A 27791-nucleotide genomic window follows, 5' to 3' on the forward strand; every position below is an offset into this window, starting at 1 on the left:
AGTAGTGTCGTTTGCTGCTTTGCTGCCTCAGGGCCTAAACAGCTTGTAACTGCTGATGAGGGTGCCAGCTGTATTTTGTAATTCTACAGAAGATTGCTACCAAGTCTTCGTACTTGTGATCTTAAAGGTAGAAAACAAATATGAAAATAATCCAAAACATGGGAGATAATCAACAACAGAGCAGCTCAAACTGAAGAAATGGAAGAAAAAAGCCTAGTGAAACCATGAATTACATTGATTTTACCACAATTAAAGAATGTTGTTAGACACAGCACAACAACAACAAAATACTATGTGCTAAAATATATCAGTGATTAATGAATAATTTACAGCAAAACTTCTATGATATTGTATTCAATGTTTACTAATTGATATAGTAAAATTGGCTAACACTGTTGTCCCGTGCACAGGCAGGACAAAGTAACAATCATAAATTGTCATTTTTAATACTTGATTGCAAATCCTTCGCAGTAAATGACTGCCTGAAGTCTGAAACCCCTAGATATCACCAGATGCTGGGGTTCTTCCCTGGTGATGCTCTGCCAGCCCTTTAGCACAGCTGTCTTCAGTTCAGTTCTTTTTATTCTTGGAGGATTTTCTCCAGTTTTGGTTTCAGCAAGTGGATTGCATGCTCAATTGGATGGAGGTCAACTGACTTAATTAGCCATTGCAGAACATTCCACTTCTTTGCCTTAAAAAGTCTCAGGTTGCTTTCACAGTGCTCTTCGGTTCATTGTCCATCTGTGAAATGCTGTCCAATATGTTTTGAATCATTTGACTGAATCTGAGCAGATGATATAGCTTTATACACTTCAGAATTCATTCAGTCACATCATCAATAAATGAGGGAACCAGTTCCACTGGCAGCCATACATGCTTATGCCATAAAACTACCTCCACCATGTTTGACAGCTGAGGTGATATGCTTCTAACTATGAGCAGTTTTTTCCCTCATCTATAGTCTTCTCATCATTCTGGTACATTCACTGGCAGTGACAGCTCTTTGGACTTCATACTGAGAGTTAACAGCAACAGTTCCAAATGCATCCAAATGCTTACTTGTGAGTGAAATAATGAGGGAATAACACACAGCTGAGCAGCTATTCGTCTAATTATTTTTGAGCCTCTAACAGTTGGGCCAGGGCTATGTATGAATATAGTTGTAATTCCTACATCCAATTTGGTTGTGAATACTCAGCACTTTGAGCTCATATTCATTATTTATTTCAATATGCTGGAGTCCACAGCCAAAATAACAAAAACTTTGTTGACTACTGGATATTTATGGACCTGACCCTCAGGCGTTGTCTTTATTTATTACTATGTCTTAGATAAGATAAGATTTCAAGAGCCAGTCCTACCGAAATCCCGATAAACTACAAAAGATACACAAACTTTTTCTCACAAGAATTTATACACACTCCTACTGCTTAGACATTCAACAAAGGACGGCAGCGAGGCCCCTCAGAGTGCTCTCAGTCTTGAATGTACGACAGGCCATTTAGCTGTCTTGCAGGTTAATTTATTTGCTCATAGCCCATCTAGAACTCGTCCCTGGAGGTGCTTCTTTAAAGCCGTCACTGAGTGCCGCTGGCTCTTCCCAGAATGGAGGGCTGATGGCTCCTCTGCGTCCATAAACCTCCCCCTCATACACCTCCCTCTCTTCTCCACCACCCTGTAACACCCAACGCAATAAACTCTGTCGATATTAAGAGATGCTTTGCCCAAAGACTTCAAAACAAGCAGGTGTAAGAAAAGTTAAATGCTTGTATATATTGATGGACTGATTGTTGCTGAATTTCTTTCATAAATTACCCAAATGATATTTGCGTAAAGGTGATTAATATCATGAGCACAGAGTAGTAATTTAGCATACACAAAATGATCTATGATGTTTGTCGTTTTTGTAATGGTCAGGTAATATTAAAAGCTTGAATTTGTTCAAATATACATTCATAATTATAATTTTTTAAAAATAATGATTTAATCTCCAGGTGGATAACCTAAAAAGAAATCATTATAAAGTAGACAATTACAGTATTTTTCTTTAGTTTCCTACAGTATTTTTACAGCATTTTTCTGTGACATTTGTTGCTACAAAATTCTTGAAATATTGAAAACATAGAAAAATACCTTTTGATGTTTAGTTTATAATATTTAAATCTCTATTGTATAAGTTATGATTGTATATAAAATACATAAGAATATTTACAAGTATATGTTATTTGTTTATTATATATATTTTAAAGGTTATACTAGTTATTAGATATTATTCTTACATTTCGATCAAGGCTGACACACTAAGTTCCTTCTGGGCCACAACCCTGAGATTAGTATTCTGTCTCATTAACCACACCTGCTTCAGCTGATCATCTAATAAAACCAGCGTTCATGAGTTCATGATTTGAATTCAGAGTGTTAGAAGAGGGAAAACACTAATCTCTACAGAGCTGTGATCCAGAGGGAACCTGGTTTGACACCTCTAGTTTTGATACACAGAGCTGACTGACATAGTTGTCAGGTTTTAACTGTAAATTTTCAGAAATGTTTCAGATAAGTTTAACATTTTTTAAACAGCAGCTTTAAGAAATAAAAATATTGCAGCACAGGACGTATTTCCCATAATTCCATAATTCATTGCAGTCTTGGTTTGTATTAATTAGCACTTATTTTTCTCTTCAATGAAAAAACTGCTGTGACTTATTATCCTCATGCTTTGGGTTGCATTTGGATATATTTTACGTGTATTAGTTATTATAAGTATGTTGGCATTGTGTGTTCAAATATACCAATATACCAATATGTGTTGATGTGATAGATACAGTGTCCTCCACAAATAATGGACACGAGCAAAGCGTGCTTAACACGTCTTCTGTTGTTACGATGTCAAGCTTGTAACAATAAAAGAACACTTTTTGGTGCTATATAGAACCATTTTCAAGGTTCTTTATAGAACTACCTACAACACATTCTACATCAATCTGAAGAACCATTTCACCATGCAAAGGACCCTTTCAGCATGAAATGGTTCTGTATAGAACTCATGGTTCTAAATAGAGCCTCTTCCTTTACTAATGATCATGATGAAGTGTGTACTTCAGCTAGATTTCATTCATAAGAATTTCTAGGGGTGCCAACAGTTATGGCACACATAGATTTGAGAAAAGGATTTATTTCATGAGAAGGTTTAGTTTATTTCTTTCATTGTACACCAAATAAAGGTTGGATTTTTGTTTCTATTTTAAATGCAAAATCTAAATGATACGTAATAAAGAATGTTTTTCACAGGTAGTTTTGCTCGTGTTTACCAGGTGTGCCAATATTTGTGGAGGACGCTGTAAGAGCAGATGTTGGCTGTTACTTTTGCAGTCTCTATAAAGATGAATAAAACCATTAAGATAATCATCACTGCTTTTGGGGGAGATCTCGCAGAAATGAAACACTAATTTTATGGATAAACTCAGAGTTCATCATTTGCAAAGGATAAAATATTTCTTGATTTCAGCTACAGCATTTAGGCAGAAGCAGGTAATTCTGATTGCAGTATTCATCCTGAACTGAATCTGATTCATGATCATGCAGAGAACATGCACTTTCAACAGTTTGGAAACCTCTGCCTCAAACAGAAGTGTTCAAACATTCAAATACTCATCTAAAGAAGCATGTTCACATGATGCATTTTTAACTCAGCCGCCAGCACGTTTTACTTCTAATTCTATGGGATATGGCCGCAGAGTGGTCAGAAAAGCACTGCTACTGGTGTTTGTAATTTCGTCAGAGCACAATGGGCCTCATTCACCAATATCTTATGAAGTTTTTTATTAAATGTGTTATTGCGAAAGGTTTTAAAAAAAGTCAGCGTCAGATTCATGATGTGTTCCTAAACCGCAACATTTTTCACACCTTTGTGCTCTTCAGTGTGTGTAGATTCTGTTCTTACCTAAGAACAAATCCCAAGCAAGAAAACACTGGTGAATGTCAGAATCTTCATGGAAACTATATAAGTTGAGGAATGAGACCCAATGCTCTTTTTTTATGAGTGCATATCTGTCACCTTAAGGGGCCCATATCTTACATTTTTCATGTATTTTATATTTTTCCCTTGACTAACTTCTCTTTGGGCCTCATTCACCAACCGACCTTAAGAAGAAATTTCTTATTAAAAGCCACTTATGCAGTTCTCACAAATATTCTGACATTCACTAATCTTTACTTATTTGGCATTTGTTCATAGGTAAGAACAGAATCTACACACACTCGAGAGCACAAAGGTGCGAACAATTCTGTAGTTTGAAAACTTGTCATGAATCTGATGTAGACTTTTTCTTAGGACCTTTCTCAAGATCAAATATAAGAAAAAACTTAAGATATTGGTGAGTGAGGCCCTTTATCTCTTATTATCTTCTGTTTATCGCTCTCTTGTTCATCTCAGGGTCATCAGCCGTTTTTGTCACTGATCTCTGTTCTGATTGGCTGTCCTGTATTGTGCCTTATTCAAAAAGTTGTATGGACTGGAGCACTTCTTATACTTTTAGTGTGAATGGGTGGGGCTAAACTACAGTGGGCTGAATTGTTGTGTAAATGTGTAAATGTGTGTAAATTCATTGTTTTTTGTAACGTTACAAAAAGTGAAATCGAAACAGGCTGTTTTTGCAGCTGTGGTCTGTTTTGAACTGAGGAGTGTTTTTTTTACTTTTTTTTTTTTTACATTTTATCAGTGTTGACATACTTCATCAAACACCTTTATATCCAGCGAGTGAGGAAAACTCAGCTTTCAATTATATGTGTCCTATGGGAAATATGGAGGTGAGTGATGGAAAACCTGTAGAATTTGATAAAAAAAACATGAGCCAACCCACCCCCAAGCCCCCCAACACTATCCCCTGAACTCTTTACTTTTTTATTTAGGCCCTTCATCAATACAGCTTTCACTTTTTTTCTACTTATTGCTGTCATTGTTTTAAAATATGTCTGCTAGTGTTTTATTTGTGTGTTGTCAGCTGATACAGACATTGATCACTGAACTCAATAGTAATCTCAAACAGTCAGAAATCTGTGAGTGTATTCATTTGTCCAAAGCGTTGTGCTGTGTTGTATGAAAGTGTAGCTTACATTAAGCTTTTTGTGAAGTCAGACATGCAAATCTCACGATATAGTAATATTTACAGCAGCACGAAATGAACATTGTTCCCTTACCTTTGACTTCACTATGTATTAAACACAACCCTTCATTCAGAGATCATTTCTGTTGCATATGTAAATCATTTAGATGCTGCCTCATTTGGCTTAGAATCTGTTTTTCAGCTTTTTAAATGTGAGCATGACAAATCAGTACTCTGTTGTTTAACATGAGGCGGCCGATAACAACTTTGTTATCTTGAAATAAGTTGTAAACTTGAGATAACGAGTTAATTATCCTGTGATCTCAAATAACAACTTAAATTAATTTGTTATCTTGAAATAATGAGTAAGTTATCTTGTTATCTCATGATGACAAAAGTTGTTATCTTGAGATTATGAGTTAATTATCTTGTTATCTCTAGATAATGAGGTTGTTATGTGGAGATAATGAGTTAATTATCTTGTGAACAACTTTCTTATCTTAAAATAAGTTGGTGTCTTAAAATAATGAGTAAGTTATCTTGTTATCTCGAGATAACAAAAGTTGTTATCTCGAGATAACGAGTAAATTATCTTGATCATCTCAAGATAACTCACGAAAACAAGATAAGTTACTCATTATTTCAAGATAACAACGAGTTAATTATCTGTGACCTCAAGATAACAACCTTTGTTATCCAGAAAATTATAACTACCCCATGGCTTCTCTGGACTTCCATAATTTTGAGAATGTGAAAACTCGTTTCACAAAAACAGCAAAGGCCTTCTTCAGGCAGGCGGTTCAAATCTGATTTTTCAGCATATCTGATTTGAGCATTAAAAGATTTGGACTTAAATCCTGTCTGATTATTTTTGCTAGAGCCTATAGCATGTTAGCCATCTGTTAACCAGATCAACCTACACTAATGTCTCATTCTGTTCATGCTGTAGTTAATATAAGGTGAAACGCTGTTGTGAAATATAGCATGATCGTTGTGTTAGCTAATTATTATCATTAGGTTTGCTAAGGTTTGCTCATACTTAGCCAACATATACATGTGTGCCTTGTTACAATCAGTGTGGATATACAAACAAATGTGACTACATACTCTGACCATACTACAGATCTGATCACTTGTAACTTAAAATCTGAACTTTTGGTTTAAAAAGTCAGATACAAGAAAATAATTTGATTTGCCCTGCAGTGTGAACAAAGTCTTTATACAAACACTTTGGGAATTGTTTTATTTTCTGGTTTTCTGTTCTTTTTTCCTTTGTTTTAGTTGTTATTCATTGTGCTGCAGTATTAATGCTGAAGAGTTCTTGTAAGTCAACTGTGTTCTGTTCTCATTGTTTGAACCATAACAACAAATTGCCTTACGACAAGGAGGATTTGGCCTTCCTGGGACTCTAGGAACACTGATGTATTTACGGTAGGATCTGAGAAGGCCAACCCTGCACCTTTTACAACAGGATCTAAATGTATGAGAACACTGACTGTGGTCTTTTATGACTGTACCTAAGGCCCCAGGGGGGGTGGTCAATGATGAGGTATAAGAGCTGTGTGTCTGAACTTCTGTTTAGACTAGATGTTGGTGGCAGAGACGGACAGAGCTATCTTTGAAATAAAATCCTCTCTGCGAACCCTGGTCTCCTGAGTCTCCTCCATGGCAAGATCAAAGATTTACATCAGTGCAGCCTTTTTCAACTTTTCAGCACTGGAACAGACACAAAATGGTGAAATGGCTAAAATTGAAAGAGGAAATCAGCTGGAATGACTTTACTTTCTACTAAATTGTAATTGGAAAAGAACAAAAAATGTTTACAACTGTGATTTGCCCATATTTGTATATTAGGATGATTTGCAGAGATTTATACCCAGAGTGGCCATAGAGATAAACATGCCCATCTTAAAAGTAGTGGTAGAGTTTTAACTTGCGTTTGTGGATGCAGTGACCAACTGTGTTCACAGACAGCGGTTTTTGAAAGTGGCTTGTGGTCTGGTTTCAGCACCAGAAACGAAAGTGATATTGGGCCATCTCTCCACAGACGATTTTGCTTTAGCATTGGAGTTCACTGCTGGAGTTGTGTGGCTAATGTGTTGTCTTGGTGTTTCCTCAGCTGCTGGACTGCTTCGTCATCCCCGTCGTTCTGCTGCTGTCCTGGTTCTTTCTGCTGGTGAGGTATAAGGTGGTGCACTTTGTGGGCGTGGGCGTGTGCCTGCTGGGCATGGGCTGCATGGTGGGAGCCGACGTGCTGGTGGGACGACAGCAGGGGCTGGGTAAGGGAATCCAGCAGCACAAAACTGCATGCAGAACTCCCCAGTGTGGTGTGGCATTTCATACCCAGCTGTGTTCAGCACTCACTGAGATTTCTTGTGGAAAGCTTGAATCTCTGCTTGTTATTAAATATGAATGATGGCTGAGGTTTGTCTATAGAATATCTCAGCCAGCTTCCCCAAGGCCCGGGTCTTATGAAAAGCGCATGAAAGCGTTGACCGGAGTCCTCTGGGTTAGGATTTTGTGGAATAATTTACCCACAAGGGTCTTGTTCTTTAACAGTACGATGCCTATTAGCTGTTATTTCATCAGTCCCCTATTTTGCACAGCAAACACAGGTAATGTCATGCACTGGAAGGGAAGGTTAGGATGTATTTTGGTGAGCGGTTCATTTATTCTAGATGATTTCAGTAAAAATACTGCTTATTTACTTCAGTGAAAGCAATATTTGTACTGTGCAGCTCATTTTTGTAAACATTTACTACTTCTCCAAATTGAAGATACCAGTGAGACTAGCGCTGAGGAAGAGCTAATAGCAGTGTAGTATTTCTAAGGCATATGTTTGTGTGCTGGGAGTAATGAACATTTCCTGGATTACAAATGATACACTGTTTTCCAATATGTATTTTTATTGCGAACTCAAATGCTCCAACACTGAATTTCCACAGCCAAAATAAGTTATCTGCAGATATTATAAAGAAAATGAAAAACTGAAATATGCTGTTTGCATAAGTATTGAAATCCCTGTGTTCTGCAAGCTTACACAGAAGAACAAAGAACACAGTTGCATCTTAAGCCCTATTTGAACTAGATTAGTTTACCAAAGGCTGTCTGGGAATGCAGTCTTATGCAAATCTCATGTTGTATTTACATTCTGAATTTAACATATTGAAAAAAAAAAAGAAATATGGTATGTGCAAAATGTGATTTGACCAGGGGAGACCAAATTCTGCATAAGATTTTCTATGTTTTTCACATTAATTCTCCCAACATTATTTCTAACATTATGTTTATCTCCTCCCCTCCAGGAGACCATAAGCTGCTGGGGGACCTGCTGGTTCTGGCCGGCGCCACGCTGTATGGCATCTCTAATGTGTGTGAGGAGTTCATCGTGAAGAACCTGAGCCGTGTAGAGTTCCTAGGCATGATGGGCCTCTTCGGCTCCTTCTTCAGTGGCATCCAGCTGTGAGTGTCACTCTGCAATGTCTACTCCGTCCTGAGCACAGCAGAAAAAATACAGAAAGTACACTTTGCACACTAAGCTTCAACTGACCCTGCTGACATAGTTAAAAATATTGTGACATCAGGGTTTCTCACAAGAAGCTTGGACGACTCAAGGTTCTTGGTTATAACTTAGTGTTACTTGACTTAACTCACAAAAACAGTGTACAGAAAGGGGAAAGCATAGTTCTCAGGCTAGCTCATGGCTCCTATTGTTAGTCTAGCTCTCTCTAGCTCTGTTACAAAAACCGCAGCATTCACAGTTCCTAGCCCCATCCTTCAGAATAAGAGTCAACATGCAGAAGGAACTCTGTGAGTAAATGCTGAAGAACTAAGATATTCTGAACAGGATACCCTGTTATTTTTTAAGCTAGACAAAACACAGGTGCGAGTACTTTGTACCTATACTAAAGTTATATATTGGAAGATACTTTACTTGAGTATTATTGAATTGAATACTTCTACATTTACTCAATAACATTACCAGGAGAGAAACAAACTTTTCAAAGTGCTTATTTGTTCAGACATTCACTTTCTACGTTCATTCACTTGAGTATGTTTAAATTATTCAACATTTTTGGCTGTTCTAGATTAAACACAGACATATGAAGATTCTAAAAGACATTTCATGTTTTACTTGAAGATTTTGATAGACATATTAGCATATATTTTACCTCGTAGCAGTTTCATAAGGACTCAGTAGAGGGCTCTAGCATAGAGTTGCGTTTTCCATTTGATTAGGCGGCTGCTCGTTTTCATAGTCACTGAGGTGTCTAGACCTTCGAGAGGGCCTACCGTGCCGTTTTTTTCCTCATGAAATTGGTCCCACCTTTTGGAAATCAAATTGTAATTGGCTGATTCCACTGTCATGTCATACCTATGCTTGTGGTTAATCCTAACAGTGTCCTGTGGTCTGACGAATCAAAATTAGAATTTTTTTTTGGAAATCATCCTCCAGGCTAAAGAGGAGAGGGACCATCCAGCTTGTTATGTGCACACAATTCAAAAGCCATCCATGATGGTATGGGGATGCATTAGTGCACAAGGCATAACAGAAGAGGTGATGCAGCACAGTGGTAAACATGCCCCCCATCCCAGCTTTTTTGAAACATATTGCTGGCATCATATTCAAAATGGGCATATATTTAAAAAAAACAATAATATTTCTCAGTTTCAACATTTGATGTTTTTTAATATAATATCTTTGTAATATTTTCAATTAAATATAGGGTTTAAATGATTTGCATGTCATTTAAACCCGATATTTAATTGAATTGCATTCTGTTTTATTTCAATTTTACACAGCGTCACAATGGGGTCTCTGTGTAAATGAGTAAACAAATGTTAAAAATTACAGGTGATGCCACATTTTTGAATGGCAGTGCGCCATTTCACTCACATAGAGCCTGATAATGTGCAGTATGTTCCTTAGTGGGGTTCAGATGTATAAACTCTAGTGACCGCTCCGAACAAGCTGCAAGCCCTTGTCAGCATGAGGTCACATGATTTCCTTCTCAGCTGTGTCTGCACTACAGTGTGCTTCTCCTCCTGAATGCTTCTGTTTCTGCTGCAGCCAGCTGGCCTTTGCTGGAACTAGCTGGAAACATCTCGCAAACCTGAGCCAACTGGAAATGTGTTCTTCCCCAGTCGTTCTATCCATACGCCAGCACGGGCCATTTGGATCCCTCACTTCCCCCGAACAAGCTCCCAGCAGCCTCCAGCTGGAGCTGAGACCACCGGCCGCTCTTCTTCTCCATGCCAGCCCACTGAAGCACTCACAACACACAAACGTCTATATCCTGCTATATTTACACTCCAGCCGGGCTGTTTACTCACGCCAGCCGCTTATATCTCTGCCGTAATTACACTGAAATGCAGTCAGATGTCAGAGGCTGGCCATGGCTAATGCTGCACTATCAGTATAGAAATCATTATAGAGCACAGAGCCTGCTCAAATTAGTGTAGTTCTTTATTACTCCTAAAAATAAAAGCAAGCAGGATGACACAGGATCCATGTGACAGTTTAGATGTGAATCATGGACCTGTTTTAAATTTTACCTGGTTTAGGAAAAGGGATATTCAGCTTTAAAAGAGATGTACCTGTACTATACCTGGTCAGTATTTTCAGGAGTTGTGTTGAAGGACTAATAGTTGGTCAGAATACTTCTCACAGCTAGTAAAAAGGCCATTAGTAGAATTTGGCACAAAACTGAACCCCTTTACAGAGTCAGTGGCTAGATGTCTTGCAGGAGAAAGTCACTTAAAAAGGCCCGTATCCTACATTTTTCTTGTATTTCATTGTTTCACCTGAGGTCCACTTATAATTTTTATGGTTGAATGTACCAAAAAGAAGTTTAACATGACCATTTTCCAAATTCTCTTTATCCCTTTAAATAAACCGGCTGTTTTTACTATGGTGCCTTTAAAACTGGTATATGTAATGATCTCTGTTCTGGCTCGGCCGGCTGTCCTGTATTGTGCTTCATGTAAAAACGCAGTCCAGTCTGAAACACTACTTATAACTTCAGTTTGAATAGGGGGAGTAGGCTAAATAGGCAGACATATGGAAATGTTTTGTGTTTTTATGTCAATCGGACAGTGTAACAAAACATTAGCTCTGTGTGAAGCTCTCTGTAAACTACTGGGTGGTATACTGTGTGCATTTGGTACAGTTTGGTATAATGTATGAATTTTACTGTAAATGTAAACCTAGAAGGAAGTATTCTGTTCATTCATTTTTTTTCGTTGTATATTATTTATTTTTTATTATTTCTTAGTTTGTTAGTTCCATTTATATAATGGAAAGCTTTACAAAAAATTCAAGGAATTTTTAAACATTTCAAAAACTACCAAGTAGAAGAAGAGGAATAGTGCTGAGGGTGAGAGTGAAGAGGTAGGTCCTCAACTGAGATTTGATGGCTGTTACAGAAGAGCATTCACAGAGAAATTGGGGGGGAGTGCATTCCAGAGTGTGGCAGCCATAGTTCTAAATGTCCTCATACTAGATTTCCCCCATAGAGGAAAGTCTAGTATGAGGTGCAGCAAGCACATTACTGCCAGAGGATCTTAGAGTACGAGAAGGAATATAAAGACGTTCAGAAAGATATGCAAGAGCAAGACCTTAAAGGACTGCAAATGTGAAAAAGAGAACTGTACAGGAAAGAGGTAACCAGTGTAGATGGTGAATAGTGAGAGTAATGTGTGTGGATCGCTTTGTATGTGTTAGTAGTACTCTACAGAAGAGAAAGACAGGGGTCCTGTTACATCTGGCATAAAGCTAACACAGTATACCACGGTAACATCACACTAACAGTGAAACATGTGGTGGTAGTGTGATGGTGTGGGGATGCTTTGCTGCTTCGAGGCAACTTGGCATAACTGACAGAACCATGAATTTTGCTCTTTACCAGAAAATCCTGCAGGAGAATGTCCAGTCATCAGTCTGTGACTTGAAGCTCAAGTACAGTTGGGTTATGCAGCAAGACAACAATCAAAAGCGCAAAAGCAAGTCAGCCTCTGAATGGCTTAAAAGACACAAAATAAAGGTTTTGGAGTGATCTAGTCAAAGTCCTGACTGGAACTTCATTGAGATGCTGTTGCAGAAACTTAAATGGGTAGTTCATGCTCAGAAAGCCCCCAAGTGTGTCTGAATTAAAGCAGTTCTGCAAAGATAAGTGATCTCTAGTTTTAGGAAAGGTTTGGTTGCAGTTGTTGCTAAGTTTAGGGGGCAATTACTTTTTCACAGGACTGATATAAACTTTTCCTTCAATAAATAAGATGATCATTCCAGCAATGCTTGTTAATGCTATGTGTGTTTTATGTTAAAGGTTCACACTTCGATTTTTGCATATTTGCATATGAATCCTAATTTGTGTTCACACAGCTCCAAAAAAAATCACATTTCGACAAAAAGATCTGATTTGTGCCTCTTCAGCGCTGTAATGTGAATATAGTCAGTGAAAGTCCTTTGCCCCATTTGACTCCTGGATGAAGCTGCTGAATGCAGTTAAACACCATCTCTCTCTCCGCTGCTCTTTCCGACACCGCTGGCCGATCACTCCGTAACCTTGGCAACAGTGCTGCAGCCCGGTGATCCCTCTCCGGAGAAGCCCTGATGCCTGTGTGGATTGTTTCTTGTGCCGGCGCAATTGTATGTGGGTGTGCTGTGGTTGATTGTTAGCGTGCCGTGAAGACGCTCTGCAGCGGGACGAATCGAGTCAATAGAAATCCCTCTGAAATGTTCCGGGAGGGCGGAGGGATTGACCGCTCTGTGCTCTGACAGCAAGGATTCGTCACCCTGCACTTCGTAACAGTGATTGCCTGCCTGTCAGAGTGAAGCATGTGGCCAGGGCCTCTGAGCCTACACTGTTTTTCTTTTACAGCTGCTCAGATATTCCTCTCTGCTCTGCTGAGTTCACCTGTGGCTAACGTGAATAGTGTTTTTTCTATTTCAGAGCCATAATGGAGCACAAGGAGCTGCTGAAGGTGCAGTGGGACTGGCAGATAGGTAAGCCATCATTTTGAACAGCCACTGGGTATTTGTTTTATTGTAATTTATTGTAAGACACTGGTTTGAATGAACTGTGTTGTTTATGTTTTCATCATATGTTCTGTGGGGTCAGGCAAACAAAGGCCCTTGTCTTGCACTAACAATTGGTTAGCCAGTTAGCACAAGACTTGCCTTTCCATGTGCTCCACTGTACCACACTAAGTGCAGAAAATTAGATCTTGTCAGTAATCCGATCAACGTGTTTACATGCACTTTTGTAATCAGATCAGAAAACTCCAGATCTACATGAGTCAGGCAATAATCAGATTTCTTCTTTAAAACTGGCCAATAAACTCACAGAAGACATGATGTGAATGTAAGATAATACTCAAACTTCATTCCGCATTTTCTTGAAAACTTTGCACCTCTTTACCTGAAAAAATGAACATACATCATCTAGAAGATGAATATTTAAATTCTCCATTTCGTCATGCGTGTAGTTGGTTTCAGCATCGCTCCGACAGTGTTTTGCTGCCATCTGACAGGTGCTGTGTTAAACACTGCTTGCTTATTTCTGGTACTGCAGTCTGTTTTCACACATGCGCAGACTGAGTAATCTGAAAGAAATCAAAATAAGAGTAAAATCTCTATCTCTTTATGGAATTTCTAGACCTTACTCCGATCTAAGAAATCAGAGTAGGCTGTTTACACGACCATTTAAATAATCAGATAACTGCAGAAATCTGATTGTGATTGGATTTAAGTGCATTTAAACTCACTCATTGGTACCTCTGTGGGTGCAAAGTCACAATGACCCAGAGCCTGTAACCAACAAGCCACACTGTGCCATTAACATGCTTTACTCATTTATTTTTTGATAAACACTGACTTGATTCAGTACCGGTTCTTCCTATACACAAACTACATACTATACTACTATACACTTCCCATGGTAAGTATGACATAATATATTTTATCGTTGTTTCTTCCATAAGCCTATTATACATTTCTAAAGAGTGAAGAGAACCCCAGTGGGCCTAAGCAGTTTATGATGTTCAGACAAAGTGTGAGTGGGCCCATGTAACACCAGTGAGCTACGTTATTTTTCTGCCATCCATATGGATGTAGTAGTGGCAGATGTTACTGGATGGCTTCAAAGCACCATTAGCCATCAGGGGATAAAAACAATTGCTCAACAATTGGTGTATTGCTCATATAAGTCATCATTATAGTCTCTCGCCTCATTAAAGTGTGAGCAAGTGATCAAAATGCTTGAAATCTTTCTGTCGCTTGCTTGATGCTGCTGGAGTTCACAGGAGGACTCTTCTATCTTACATTCTACCATCAACATATCTGAAATGGCTATGAGACGATGGCTTTGAAAAAATGCCTATGTAGTACATTACACAGGTAATAAAATGATGAACTCTGTACTCTAAATGCTGCATATTGTACTAAATTTAAAGCCAGTAATATTCAGTCATGGGTTACACTGCTGTCTATACATGTATAATGTGTTTTTTGTGTGTAGGAGTCATACTTTCATTACCAAAGTCCTTTATGGTGGAGTATGCAGCAAATCCGAACAGAGCTCATCCTCAGTTAGCTCAGTTAGATAGCGTTACTAGCTGGCGAAGAGACCACTGTTGAATGGTAGATAAAGTTAGAAATTGTGAGTTTACAATCTAAACTTCATGATGTGGTAGCTGGTTGTTGCCATAAATGTTCAGTTTGCGAGTTTGGACCATGCCTTCAACATGTGGTGGTAAGATGAGGGAAGACTGATTGATGGAGGGGGGGTAACCTCTGAGAACTTGGACTGGGGTTCAGGGTGGCTTCTGCCTGTTGGTAGAAGGCTGGACCCCTCTTGTAACTGTGGTAGGACTGTCATGGGACTGAGGAACAGGGAGTGGAAGGTAAGGATGTAAATATATAAGGCACTTGATTGGAAAGAGGAGCGTTTCAGGCCCCTCCCCCCAAACTTCTGTTATTCCCTAACTCTATTAAATTTATACATTTTACATATCAAGACTTTTAAACACATACACTGTATGGACAAAAATATTGGGACACCTACACGTTATACCTGCAGGGGCTTTTATGACATCCCATTCTAAATCCATAGGTATTAATATGGAGTTGGTCCCCCCCTTTGCAGCTATAACAGCTTCCACTCTTCTGGGAAGCTTTCTACAAGATTTTGGAGAGTGTCTGTGGGAATTTTTGCCCGTTCATCCAGAAGAGCATTTGTGAGGTCAGATACTGATGTTGCCTAGTTTGTAATCTCCAGGCCAGTCAAGTTCTTCCACACCAAACTCACACAGCTCTGCCTTGCTTTGTGTACTGAGGCACAGTCATGCTGGAACAGAAAAGGATTATAATTGTCCAAAATGCCTTGGTATGCTGAAGCATTAAGATTTCCCTTCACTAGGACTAAGGGCTCTAGGTCAATCCCCTGAAAAACAACCCCATTGCCTTAACCATTCCTCCACCAAACTCAAGTTAGGCTCTGTTAAAACCTGGTAATATGTACTGACTGACCTGATCACAACTGTGAGAAATACAGCTGTTTACTCCTGGCCTTTCCATCTGTCTTGATTGCTTCTCCGGTGACCACACATGATCGTCAGTTTCTTGCTATGTTTCTTGTCAGACATTTAGTGACTGAGTGAGTCCTTGTTCATGTGTATAGAAAAGTGGTTAATTACTAACACAGCTTATTAATAAAAGTGAGCGAGGATGAAGAAAAAAGCTTTACTGTTGTTGTGGGCACATCTGGATACTCCAGCATTCACACTACAGATGTTATGTGGTCATAAAGTGGTTTGAATATATTAGACCCATTTCACATCTGCACTTGGTGCTGTCCACTTACGATCGGATCACGCTGGATGCATGTTTATGCCAAGGGCCTTAGTTTGTTTCGCTGTGTTCTTGCAAATGAGATGAAAGTAAAGTTCTTCTTGATCTTGACTCTTGGCTTCGAATGGGGCTGCCACAGGAGACAAGAGTGCTGTGAGAGGCAGGGCTAAATAAAAACTGGTGTTTTTAGTTCTGTATGTGTAGGAGGGTGAGGTGTTGCAGAAGGGGATTGATTCCTTTTCTTGTCTACTCCCCCTCAACACCATACACACATACAACACATTTCCTCTCTGCTGTGTGAGATATTTTTCTCCCGGCAGTAAACACATGATAGCCATCATGTGGTGCTCCGTACCTGGGCAGCTGAACCAGACTGACAGGAGGTGCGGCAGGAGCTGGTTTTGAAAGACAATGTGTACATGTGCACAATAGAACGATTAAGTTCTTAGTCTAAGAAACTGGACCAAGCAAAGGCATTTACATGAGTTGTGTAAAATACTAGTCAATTTATAGTCCTGTTTACAGGCACACCAGCAATTCTCATGTTTATTGATTTCACATAGTCCCGGACCATGCATGTTGTGCTGGTACAAGTGGATCAGACACAGCAGTGCTGCTGTAGTTTTTAAACAATGTGTCCTCTCACTGTCCACTCTATTAGACACTCCTACCTTGTTAGTCCACCTTGTAGATGTAAAGTCAGAGACAGTAGCTCATCTGCTGCTGCACAGTTTGTGTTGGTCATCCTCTAGTCCTTCATCAGTGGTCACAGGACGCTGTTGGCTGGATATTTTTGGTTGGTGGACTATTCTCAGTCCAGCAGTGACACTGAGGTGTTCAAAAACTCCAGCCACACTGCTGTGTCTGATCCACTCAGACCAGCGCAACACACACTTACACACCACCAATACGTCAGTGTTACTGCAGTGCTGAGAATGATCCACCACCCAAATAGTACCTGCTCTGTGAGGTTCCATGGGGGTCCTGACCACTGAAGAACAGGGTAAAAGGGGGCTAACAAAGTATGCAGAGAAACAGATGGACTACAGTCTGTACAACTGCAAAGTGCACCTATATAGTAAGTGGAGCTGATAAAATGGACAGTGAGCGTAGAAACAAGGAGGTGGTCAGGATGTTATGCCTGATCAGTGTGTGCTATAGTGAGAAAGAAACGCTATTTTTTTGAAAGTTCACGATGCCACAAAAGCAACAAACAAACAGACAGAATGACTTCAATTGCAAAAAGACATCATTTGCTCCTCACAAAAAGGGGCAAACGGTGTCACTGGGTAGGCTACTTTACATTTTAGAACTGTGAAAGAAGAATGGAGAGTTTTACCTCCTTATTCAGGAGCTGAAACCTCATTAGCTTAGATTTCCTAATCCCAGTTTGAGCTGCTTTTGGAGATGCTATCACTACACATGATGAAGCAGGAGACAAAGTAAAGCCACAACTGCGTACTACCATACTAAATGAAATGTTAAAACAGTGAAGCAATTGATTGATCATTAGTATAGTATGTATAGCCTAATCCTTTTGACATTGCCAATGAGAGGCAACAGTAATTGGTCGAATAAGTTCATGTGGCCTGCAAAAATGGACCAAAATGGAACGTGCATTGTCACGTCCTTAGTCAGACCATGACAGCTGATTATTTACTTATTTACATTTATACCCCTTGCTGTAGTTTACCTACTGAATCCTTCACAAACTTTCAAGCATCACTGTAGACGGTCAGTAAAACTCCTTGAGGTTTTTTTTTTGCTTCTTCATCCAGCTTGCAGTTTCCTAAACATTCATCCGCTCCTGCAGTATCCAAGTCGTATATCAATATTAAGTTCTTTATTCAACTTTATACGCCACAGTCCCTGTCTGACCTCTCCACCCACCCTCACTGCTCCATTTAAAATGCCAGTAAAATCATCTCATGTCCTAACCGCCCCTGCACCACTCCTCTTCAGCTCCACACCGGCGTACAGCAGACCAGTCTGATAAATGTTGTTTGGCTGAGGCTCAGTATGGAGGTGGAGAAGCTGCCATCCAGCTCGTATTTTCACTGTTTTTATGATGCCAAGTCTGACTCCGCGCTCATCCCCAAGCTCCTGGCGTGTGCTGTTGGGCGGTTGGGCCATGCCAAAGGCAGCATTTGGGCCGTGTCTCAGGGGACTCTGTCTTGTCACAGTGACATTAGTGAGTCTGTGGTCGCTCAAGGGGGGACAGAGTCATTACCTCTCACTGCCATCACAAACATAGCGCCATGTGCTGGAAGAGTAGACGTCACCAGCCAAGAGCGTGCTGCCCTAGAAAATAATGGCAGCTTGATCTTGCAAAACATGGCTGTAACTGTTGACTGAATGTTACGCTGCCAGTCAAAGGTTTGGGGACACCTTGCCTTCTTTCGATATTGAAATTAGAAAAATACCTACGAAGGTTTTATTACCGTAAAACAACTATGCGCTATTCATTTAACCAGATTTATCTTCATGGTAATCAAAGATAAATATTGTAAGATAAAAATATTACAAGGTAAATAATGTGACAGTTTTCTTTTCCAAATGTTTGCACATACTAAACATAAAATATGATAAAATACACAGTTCTTCAGAAACTAACTTGTTATTATTAATAACAATCGACATAAACAAGTATTCCGCCATGAATTTTTGTTCCTTTAGAGTATGGTATCGAGGAGGACGTTTGGTCGCCCATTGCTGTATATTGCAGTCATTTCATGAATCTATCTAAACCTTCATAGCTAGAACACTGTTTAGGGAGTATGGAGCTGTTTGGGATTCAGCCAGGGTTTGACGCTACTTCTGACTGAAACACGGATATTTAAAGCATGTAATCCATTCAAGTGACATTTTTAGACTTTTATATTGCAGTTTTATAGTTAATCATACCGTAAGTACTTTAATTCAAGCCTGTGGTATTAATGATGGAGTTGTTTAGGCTGTTAGCTATATTTTAGCCTGTTAGCTAGCTGACCAGCCTAGTTCTAGTTAAGAACATAAGTCACCAGCCCCTCAGTTTAAACAAAAAACACGTTCTTACTTCATCAATATACTCTGTGGTCTATGCAAGCAGCATGAGAGTCAAGGATTATTCCATTAACATCACAAGGGTTTTTTCGTGCTGTGGTGCAGTAAAACACAATTCAGTTGCTGTTAGGCGGTTATAGGTAAGTGTATATCGTGGATTTTACAATGGCTTCAAATCACATTTTAGGACCTGAACTATCCATTTTATAATATATAATTGCCTGATTGCAATTATTAAGTGTATTAATTTTCTACAGTGGTTAACTTGTACAATCATGTTTACGTTGCAACAAACAGAATGTGAATTGCGTGCAACTCTATATGTTGCGATGAGGCAAATACATGCAGACAAAAGAAAAAACCTCATTTATTGAGACACAACATGGGGCAACAAAAAACAAACAAGATCTGACTGATGCTATAACACCTTTAGAGGGCAGCGGTGAGTAATGTTTGTTTATTTGAGCTTGAGCTGTTTCTGTCGTCTATTGGAAGCAACTACATTGGCTAATCCACTAATTGTGCCACTTTAGCCTTGTACCTTAATATCTGCATATAGTGGACAAAAAAACAACTAAGTTGTTGGGTGCAGTTATTTCTATGGCAATTAATCGTCAGTTAAAATTTCATGATAGTGACAGACCTATCACAAGGGGATAAAATGTGTGCGCTTTGGCATATTCCTAGTACTTTTGTCAAGTGTTTGTTCAGCTCTGTAGTTTTTGAAGAAATATTGGAAAAAGAACCAGAACAGTTGTTTTTTAATGTCTTTTTAAAAATACTTATTTTCTATAAACCGTTTCATGTATTTCGGTTACTTTTCAAACTTTTCCCAAAAATGGCCTTAAATGATTGTTTCATATTTTGCTTTTTCTCTCTTGCCTTTTACCATTCTGCTGTATGATGGGGATTCCAGTGTATTGCATATTAGTTAGAAGCTGATTCAGTGTCAAAAATGCAGCCCATTCAGTGCATTAGGACGTGAGTTAGCCCTGTTAGGACTAGAAAATGTGCCTGTGTGCTTGAAGCAGCTTCTCAGTGGTGCTATTTAGGGTCAGACATTAGTGTTAGCTATTCAACTCATGTCTGCAACAGCTAGTCAGCTAGACAGTTCTGAATTATTTAGCCAGTGGGCATAACAGTATCCTATATAAGCCTGTTTCTTCCACTTGGATAAAAAAAGAATATAGGTCATATATGTCATAAAAAAGAGAAGGTTTGTCATAATTGTGACTTACTATCTCACGATTTTGACTTAACTTCTCATAATTTCGACTTAGTATTGCATAATATTGAGAGTTTTGCATAATTATGACTTAAGATCTCATATGACTTAGTCTCATAATAATGATTTTTTACCTCATAAGTTATTTAATTTTATTTAATTGTTCTCATAATTGAGATGCCAAGTGATTATTATGAGATGATAAATCTTAATAATGAGATACTAGGTTTTGATTATGAGATACTAAGTCGAAATTGTGAGAAATTCATTGTTATGGTTTACTAAATAGCTATATAATTTTTCCATGGCAGAAATGGGCTTCCATATTATCTTGCAACAAAGTTTTTTAAATCTGTAAATGAACATTTTATGTGAAATCAGGGTGGCAGAAGTGAAGTTTCTTTTCTGAAAGAAAGCTAAGTTTTGCTTTTCGCTTGTATTTTTTGCTGTGTATCTACAAAATGATCTGAATACATGCTGGACGCTCGCTAGTTGTCAGCACACTGGCTGGTTAAGTTGTGCTTGTGCTGTATGGAGCTAAATGAGCCATGACAGCCATTATTACAAAAAAAAAAACTTGTATTCTCTTCCACAGCCTGCAGTAACTTTGAGTGTTTGGGGGAAGCTGTTCCTTTTCAGTCGGCTGGCAAATCCTGAGCTGTACTGAGACCAAATTTAAATGAGTCTGCAGTAAAATGCTCACAACAGACTCTTCAACTTCTAAGAACTTCTAAAAACTTCTAGAGTGACCGTACTCCCTCTTGTACCCCAAAACTGAGCATGTGAAAACAGGCGCGTCTCGCACTAGCTACGTGAGATAGAGAGCTGTCTGGGCGGACGAGTTGATTTCACAGTTCATGAATATGCAGTATTAGGTAGTCTGTGATTCTGTCTAGTCAGTTAGCATAATGTGTGGCATCAAAGATTACTCAAATAAAGTGTAATTTCGAAACAGTGGTGAAGGAGCAGTGTAACAATATTTTAAAACTACAGCGTTCATCTTAGGAACTCTCAGTGCACAGTGAGTGTGCTAAAGCATAAATATAAGATAATCTTAGTCTTTTTTGAGTGAGAAGCAATAGTACTGTGCAGGACCTTTAAAGTTATTGCACACTTGCATAGACATATATAAATTGCTTTAAGAAATTCTCATTTGCTAAAATGTATAATTTCTTCTTTCTTTGCAAGTACAGATAAGCACAGTTAAACTTATCTGCCACAGTAAAAACTCTTCCTAATGGTGCCATAACCTAAATTATCATCACTTGATGCCTAATAAAGTCCGGGCATGCAGTGGGAAAGTGCAGAGGAACGGTAGCTGCAGGGAAAAGCTGAGAAAGGGCAGGCCTGGCTTTAGGTCGTCTGGTGAAATGTTTACTTGCTAATGTGTCATATCTCAACCCACACACAGCAGCTCTGAATCCCTTTGGGAGAGAAAACGATTTCACTGCCACATATCCTGATCAAAAGAGTTAACGCTGCTCTCAGAGACGATGCCCTGGAATGTGGCTAAATTTGTAGTCATTAGCGCCAACTAATTATAAAATTGTCCTGAATATTCATGATATTCAAATGTGTGTGCTGATGTCTCTTTAGCAGAGTCTTTTAGAGCACAGTTAAAGCCTAGTCTATGGATGCTCTACATCTGACATTTCTTTTATGTAAAACTTGTGGCGGCTCGCCATTTTCTGGTGTGTTTTGACCACTACACAAAGTATACGAAGCATTTGAATAACTCATGAAGGCTTCTGCACTGGGGCTCAGTAGTTGCGAGTCCCAGACTAAATATGTGTGTGTGTGTGTGTGTGTGTGTGTGTGTGTGTCTGGGTGCGTGAGGCACAACCATGATGAGCTTCCAATAGTCGCAACTGTCTAAAGGCCACTGCACACAGCACAAAGTGCCACTATGCCACATGGAATGTGTTGCAGTGGGAGCACAGATAAACGCTCAAGTTCATTTTTACAGTTTCCTAATATAAATTTAATGAAATTACATTTTCAACATTATTCATCATGTTTAGTGTGAGACTACTAAATCTTCACAGACTTGCTGTTTTCACGCTGAAAGGTAACAGACCATTAGCACTTGTCTAAAAGACTGAGCGCCAGATGGACATACGGGCGCAGCCTCAACGCAGAATGTGCGCAAATTACAATGCATTGGAAAAGCTCGGTCTTTCTGTACAAACTACTGTGCATTCCTGTGTTACTGTGGCAGTCAAATAGGGTGCAACAGAGGACAAATAGAATAGGATCTACTGTTAATCCAACAGCTAAACATGGACAGTAGAGGAGGATGCGCTTTATGTCTTCCTGCTAACTGCAGTGTGGACATGATGCATGGATGCATGACATAACACACCATGGCACATTTTATCAGTCCGATAGTTTGCACAGAGTCGAGGAAAGCTTATCTTTTTATTGCTCTCTCCACAAGCTTTGTATTGCTGCCGCTCCCATAGCTTCGCTGTAATGTCAATACAGTGTTAGTGTTCTCCTTCAAGCGTGTTGAGCTGCCCAGTGACTAGTGTTAGTGACAGTTTGAAGAGATGCAGTGATGCTTCACTTGTCTTGGAGGAAGCATGTTAGCCTTCACCTCCCAGATTGGTAGGGGGCAGAATTGGCCACATCATCTTGATACTTTTGTGTTTTCTAAGGGGACTAAAACTTTGTAAGCAATTTCCCAAAAAACATGTAGATCTGGTCTTGCAGTGTTAACTTATGTTTATATTGAGGGCTTGAATGAGGATTTCCTGTGGGCTCAATACAAACCTAGATTTTGGTTGCTGAAAATGACAATATGGCTGCCATTTTTACAGCCTGTACGTTGGCATATAGATGCATCTTTGCACACATGGCTGCACCACAGTGTGTTGCATGCAGTCGCAGTGTTAAGTGATTCAGACTGTAAGACAACTTTACAGCAAATTTGATTTTGAGTGGTGTCATATTTTCTTGTTTTTAATTGTCGTTAAATGTCAAATATTGAAAAAAATTTGTCCCAGAGCAACTAGAAGCCATAAAGGGTTTCCAGTTGCCCAAAACTGGTTACCAAGGGCAACTGTGTGGCTGTTAGTGTTGAGACCTGTGTATGCTGCCCATCAAAAGTGCAGGGACATCTCTGGTGAAAACTGAGAAAACTGGTAAAAGTCCCACCTCGGAAATAAAGCCTCAAACCTTTCAGGTATTCAAGCCACCTTTGAAGTAAGAGCTTCAATATGTGCTTTTAACAATAATTTAGAAATAATTATTTAGACAAAAGCTCTTCTTCACACCACAAAAGACACTTGATGAAGGTAAATGTACACAAAAGGATGAGCACATAGTTATATTATGTTAACAAAACATTTGCAGATAACTTTTGTATATTAATAGAAAAGTAACAGTGAAAATCAAACATTGCTTATAAAAATTGTCCACCAAAAGATGTCCACAGACTTTTGCAAAGGTCTGGCATTCTTGCTTTGAGGAACCAACTCTGCTGTATTGAGTAATGTCCATTTTCCCTTGCCAGAACAAGACATCACCAAAACAGCATTGTTTTTAGCCCAGGACATAATTATATTGTTGAAAAAACAAAGCGAGCACTAATTCAATATGATTCTGATTGCTTTTACTGAAACTGTTGAATTGGGAAATGACCGTGGTGGAACGACGAACGTTTTGGTGCTGTTTACTTTTTTGTTTCAAAACAAATGACTGTAATCTGTCTCCAGCTCTGTCGCGTCTTCATTTGTGGAAATAAAAGTCATGTCCTTTACAGATGCATTTTGAGATGAATGGCTTGAGAGCACAAGCAGCTAATTTGATTATTTGGCGACGCTCAATCCTATTACGCCTGTGCTAAATGAATGATGAACAAAACATCTCTGCACAAAATGACCCCTCTGTCCTTCATGACGTCAGTGACTTTTATATCTTACTATCTTACTAGTTACATTTCTGTGGCACTTCAGTTCAGTATATAGATACCTTGCTCAGTATTTAACATTATGTTTTCTTCTTCCCCCTCACTGAAACACACAGGTGCTTTGAATTTATATTATCAGTTGCACATAAATTAAAACACATCATTGCCAAAAGAAGTAAACTGAAATTCAGCAGTTGTGTTGATGCTACATGTCACTATAAAAAGACAACTCAGTGCTGAGCTGTTACTGAGAAAAATGGAAAAGAGAAAAACAAAAGAGAAGGGATTACATGGATCATGAGAAGAAGAAAATGCAAACCAACTTCTCAGACTGAACTTTGAAGGTCTCTAACAAATATCCCTGTAGATTTCTTTGAATAACTGAAAGTAAGTCTTCTGAAAAAAATGGAAGCTTTGACCAAGACTGGACACACTAAATACTAACATATTTTTGGAAAAAGTTTTCTTCTTTTTTTCCTGATGCTGAAAAAAGAATAATTTGTATTTAATGGCCAAAAGGTGGCAACTAACTTCTACACAGTACTTTGTCAAACAAAATTGGTTTAAATTTGGTTTGGTTTAAATTGGTTTGGCAACAGAATTGGTTTAATATCATTGAAAGCAGCTCCGTCGAAAGTGCAGATTTATTTCGATTTAAACCCACATTTGTTTTGTTAAATAGAAGATGAGATATTTTATTGTGCTTTGAATCTGATGAAAAGTTATTGCTATGCATACAGTTTTGTTTTGCAGAAAGAACAAAGAAAAAAAGCTTTACAATCAAATGCAACACTAATGATTTACGTTGCTGGGTAATTAATGTAATTGTGTAATTACACAATGAGAGTAATAACTTGACTTAAGGGTAAACAGTGAACTTCAGATTTTACCCTTGGTCAATGTAATCGGGAATTATGAATAGCTGTAATTGACCATGTGTACTATGTGACTGTCCTTAGGACTCCTGTATATCGGCTTCAGCGCCTGCATGTTTGGCCTGTACAGCTTCATGCCTGTGGTCATCAAAAGGACCAGCGCAACAGCGGTCAACCTCTCCCTGCTGACCGCTGATCTCTACAGCCTCTTCTGTGGTTTGTTCCTGTTCCAGTACAAGGTGAGTGTGTTCTTTGTGCTCTAACTGTCTCGCTCTGCCTGTGTATGCATGTGTATGTGTGTGTTTTCAAAGCACTGGGCTTTGTGTCCTCACAAATACAGTTATGCCCACTTTAATTCTGTGCACATTCCCCACATTCTTTGGAGTCTTTCTTTATTTTCTCTTACTGTTGTTTGTTTGCTGGTCTTTCTGCTCTGCTGTCTAGCTGTGCTGTTTGTCGAAACATAACAAGATGTCTGCTCATCCATCGTTTCTTCTGAAATCAACAGTATTAGTAGGGAGTTTGTTCCTCCTTTGCTGCAGTAACAGCCTCCACTCTTGGGGGAGGGCTTTACAAGAGCATTAGTGAGGTCTGGTACTGATGTTGGATGCAGCTCCATCATGCCAGAGAACACAGTTCCACTGCTCCACAGCCCAGTGCTGGGGGGCTTTATACCCCTCTAGCTGACGCTTAGCATTGGGTATGGTGACTTTAGGCTCATGTGTCAGTACTTTTCTATAGAGATTATACAAACTCTGTGTAAACAACTGAATACCTGTGTCAGCAATGGTCTATCTATCCATTCATCTATCATCCATCTATACATGTATGTATCGATCCAGCCATCTGTCCATCTATCGGTCAGTCTAATTATCTATCTATGTATACATCCACCTGCCTATCTATCTATCTATCTATCTATCTATCTATCTATCTGCTATCTATCTATCTATCTATCTATCCATCCATCCATCCATCCATCCATCCATCCATCCATCTGATTCATGCTGCTCTTCAGGCTTTGAGCTCACAGGCTTTTGAGGATTGAGAGGGTGCAGCCTGATTACTAGCCGCTCAAGCCGTTTCTCAGAGGATTTCAGAAGCACTTTCCTCTTTTTTGAGATGAGGCCACAGTGTGAATTCCTATCTCTGGACACCATCATTACTTCTGAAGCAGCCACACCAAAGCCATTTGTCATACAGTATAACAAACTGAGTATTTTAATCTCTTTCTGGGCCCTCTTGTGCCCAGACATACAGTGAGGGAAAAAACTGAGGGATTAAACAGCCTGTGTGTTAATCTCTTTTATACACTCCTCATCCGCCAAGCTGTTCTGCAAACTTGTGAATCAGAATGCTGACCCAGAAAGGTTGCCCGTTTGCGCAGATCAAAACTTTGTTTCCATCAGAAAGTGATCCAGTACCATTGAGTGTTTTATAGTCAACTGTGCTAATCAGCATTATTTGAGGTAGGATATTCCAGAATGTATCAAGGCGAATGACACGTGCCAATCGATCCAAGTGCCCTCAAAATGTTACTACTGGACACAAGGGCTGCACAGCATATTGGTTGGCTTTCACAGTAGTGTTATTGCAGAAGAAAGCAAAGAGATGAAGTACTCCTATCTGCTTTACTGGTCTATGGCAGAGCTTTATATAATTCATATGATGGAACTTTTGTGTGTTTATGACCAAACCCCTCCATTGTGACCAGTGCATACAGACTAGAGGTTATGTTTGTGTAACAAAGGCTGGCAGAATGCTTCTAATTCATTTCAATTCATAGAAGACCATCTACGGTCGGGCCATGGACTGAATGCCAAAGCCATTCCCAATATGATTAGGCGCTCTCTCTGTCTCTCCACATTTTGTTGGGTGTTGTTGGGCTGTGGAATGTTTTGCAGTCAGGCATTTTTCACACACTTTGTCTTCCTTCTAGTCCATCTCCATGTGCTGAATACATATAATCTCATATTTGCCGAGGACTAATATTTCTGATTGACCTTTCGTGCACTCTTGTGGTAAAGGACCTTCTGGGAGATATGCTTTCATATTGCTTTTAGTAATCTGCAGCTAATTGGAGACAGATAGAGGAAAGATTGTTCAGAATTACACTGGAGCGAAGGCAGATTCCCACGACAGTCTGAAGCAGTCTAGACTCTGACAGAGCAAATTAAAAAAGTCTAGCGAACGCCGAGCAGTTTTACATAGAGCAGTGCTCTCAGCAAGTTTCCACATCTTGTTAAATCTTGGATACATGTGCTACACCTTTCTCTGCAGTTAAGATGTGAACTTATAAACATAAATTCCAGAAAACTTGAAACAGTACATGAAAAGTAAACAGAAACAGAGAGCAGTCAATCCACTTTGACTGTTACTGAAACAAAAACAGCACAAAGACAACATAATTAATGTTTTGCCCTTTCGACTTCATTGATTTTTGTTAAAAAAAAAAAAAAGTTGGAACGGAGGCCAAGACCAGGAACATTGTGAAATGTTTAAAACCATCTTAAACAGGTAATGTAGCCATGTTTGGGTATTAAAGGAGCATGTAGGAAAAGTCTAGTTGTTTATGAACAAGGATGGGTCGAGGCTCACTACTTTGCCAAAAAAACGAAAATGGGCCTCATTCACCAATATCTTCCAAAATTTGTTCTTGAGAAAGGTCCTAAAAATGTCTTTGTCATATTCATGGCGTGTTCTTAAACCGCAGAACTGTTCACACGTTTGTGCTCTTGAGTGTTTGTAGATTCTATTTTTACCTAAGAACAAATCCCAAATAAGAAAA

At 39.1% G+C, this 27791-nt stretch overlaps 1 protein-coding gene across 1 annotated transcript in view; it reads left to right on the forward strand.

Annotated features, from left to right (window-relative positions):
- slc35f1 (solute carrier family 35 member F1) overlaps positions 1-27791 on the forward strand; it is a 141709-nt gene that overhangs the window by 99018 nt on the left and 14900 nt on the right. The window contains exons 4-7 of the mRNA XM_036582084.1: positions 7222-7381; positions 8408-8564; positions 13055-13107; positions 25088-25242. Coding sequence (XP_036437977.1) covers positions 7222-7381; positions 8408-8564; positions 13055-13107; positions 25088-25242 — 525 coding nt within the window. The remainder of the gene's footprint in view (positions 1-7221; positions 7382-8407; positions 8565-13054; positions 13108-25087; positions 25243-27791) is intronic.

This window comes from Colossoma macropomum, unplaced genomic scaffold (genome assembly GCF_904425465.1).
Source record: "Colossoma macropomum unplaced genomic scaffold, Colossoma_macropomum, whole genome shotgun sequence".
Taxonomy (NCBI): domain Eukaryota; kingdom Metazoa; phylum Chordata; class Actinopteri; order Characiformes; family Serrasalmidae; genus Colossoma; species Colossoma macropomum.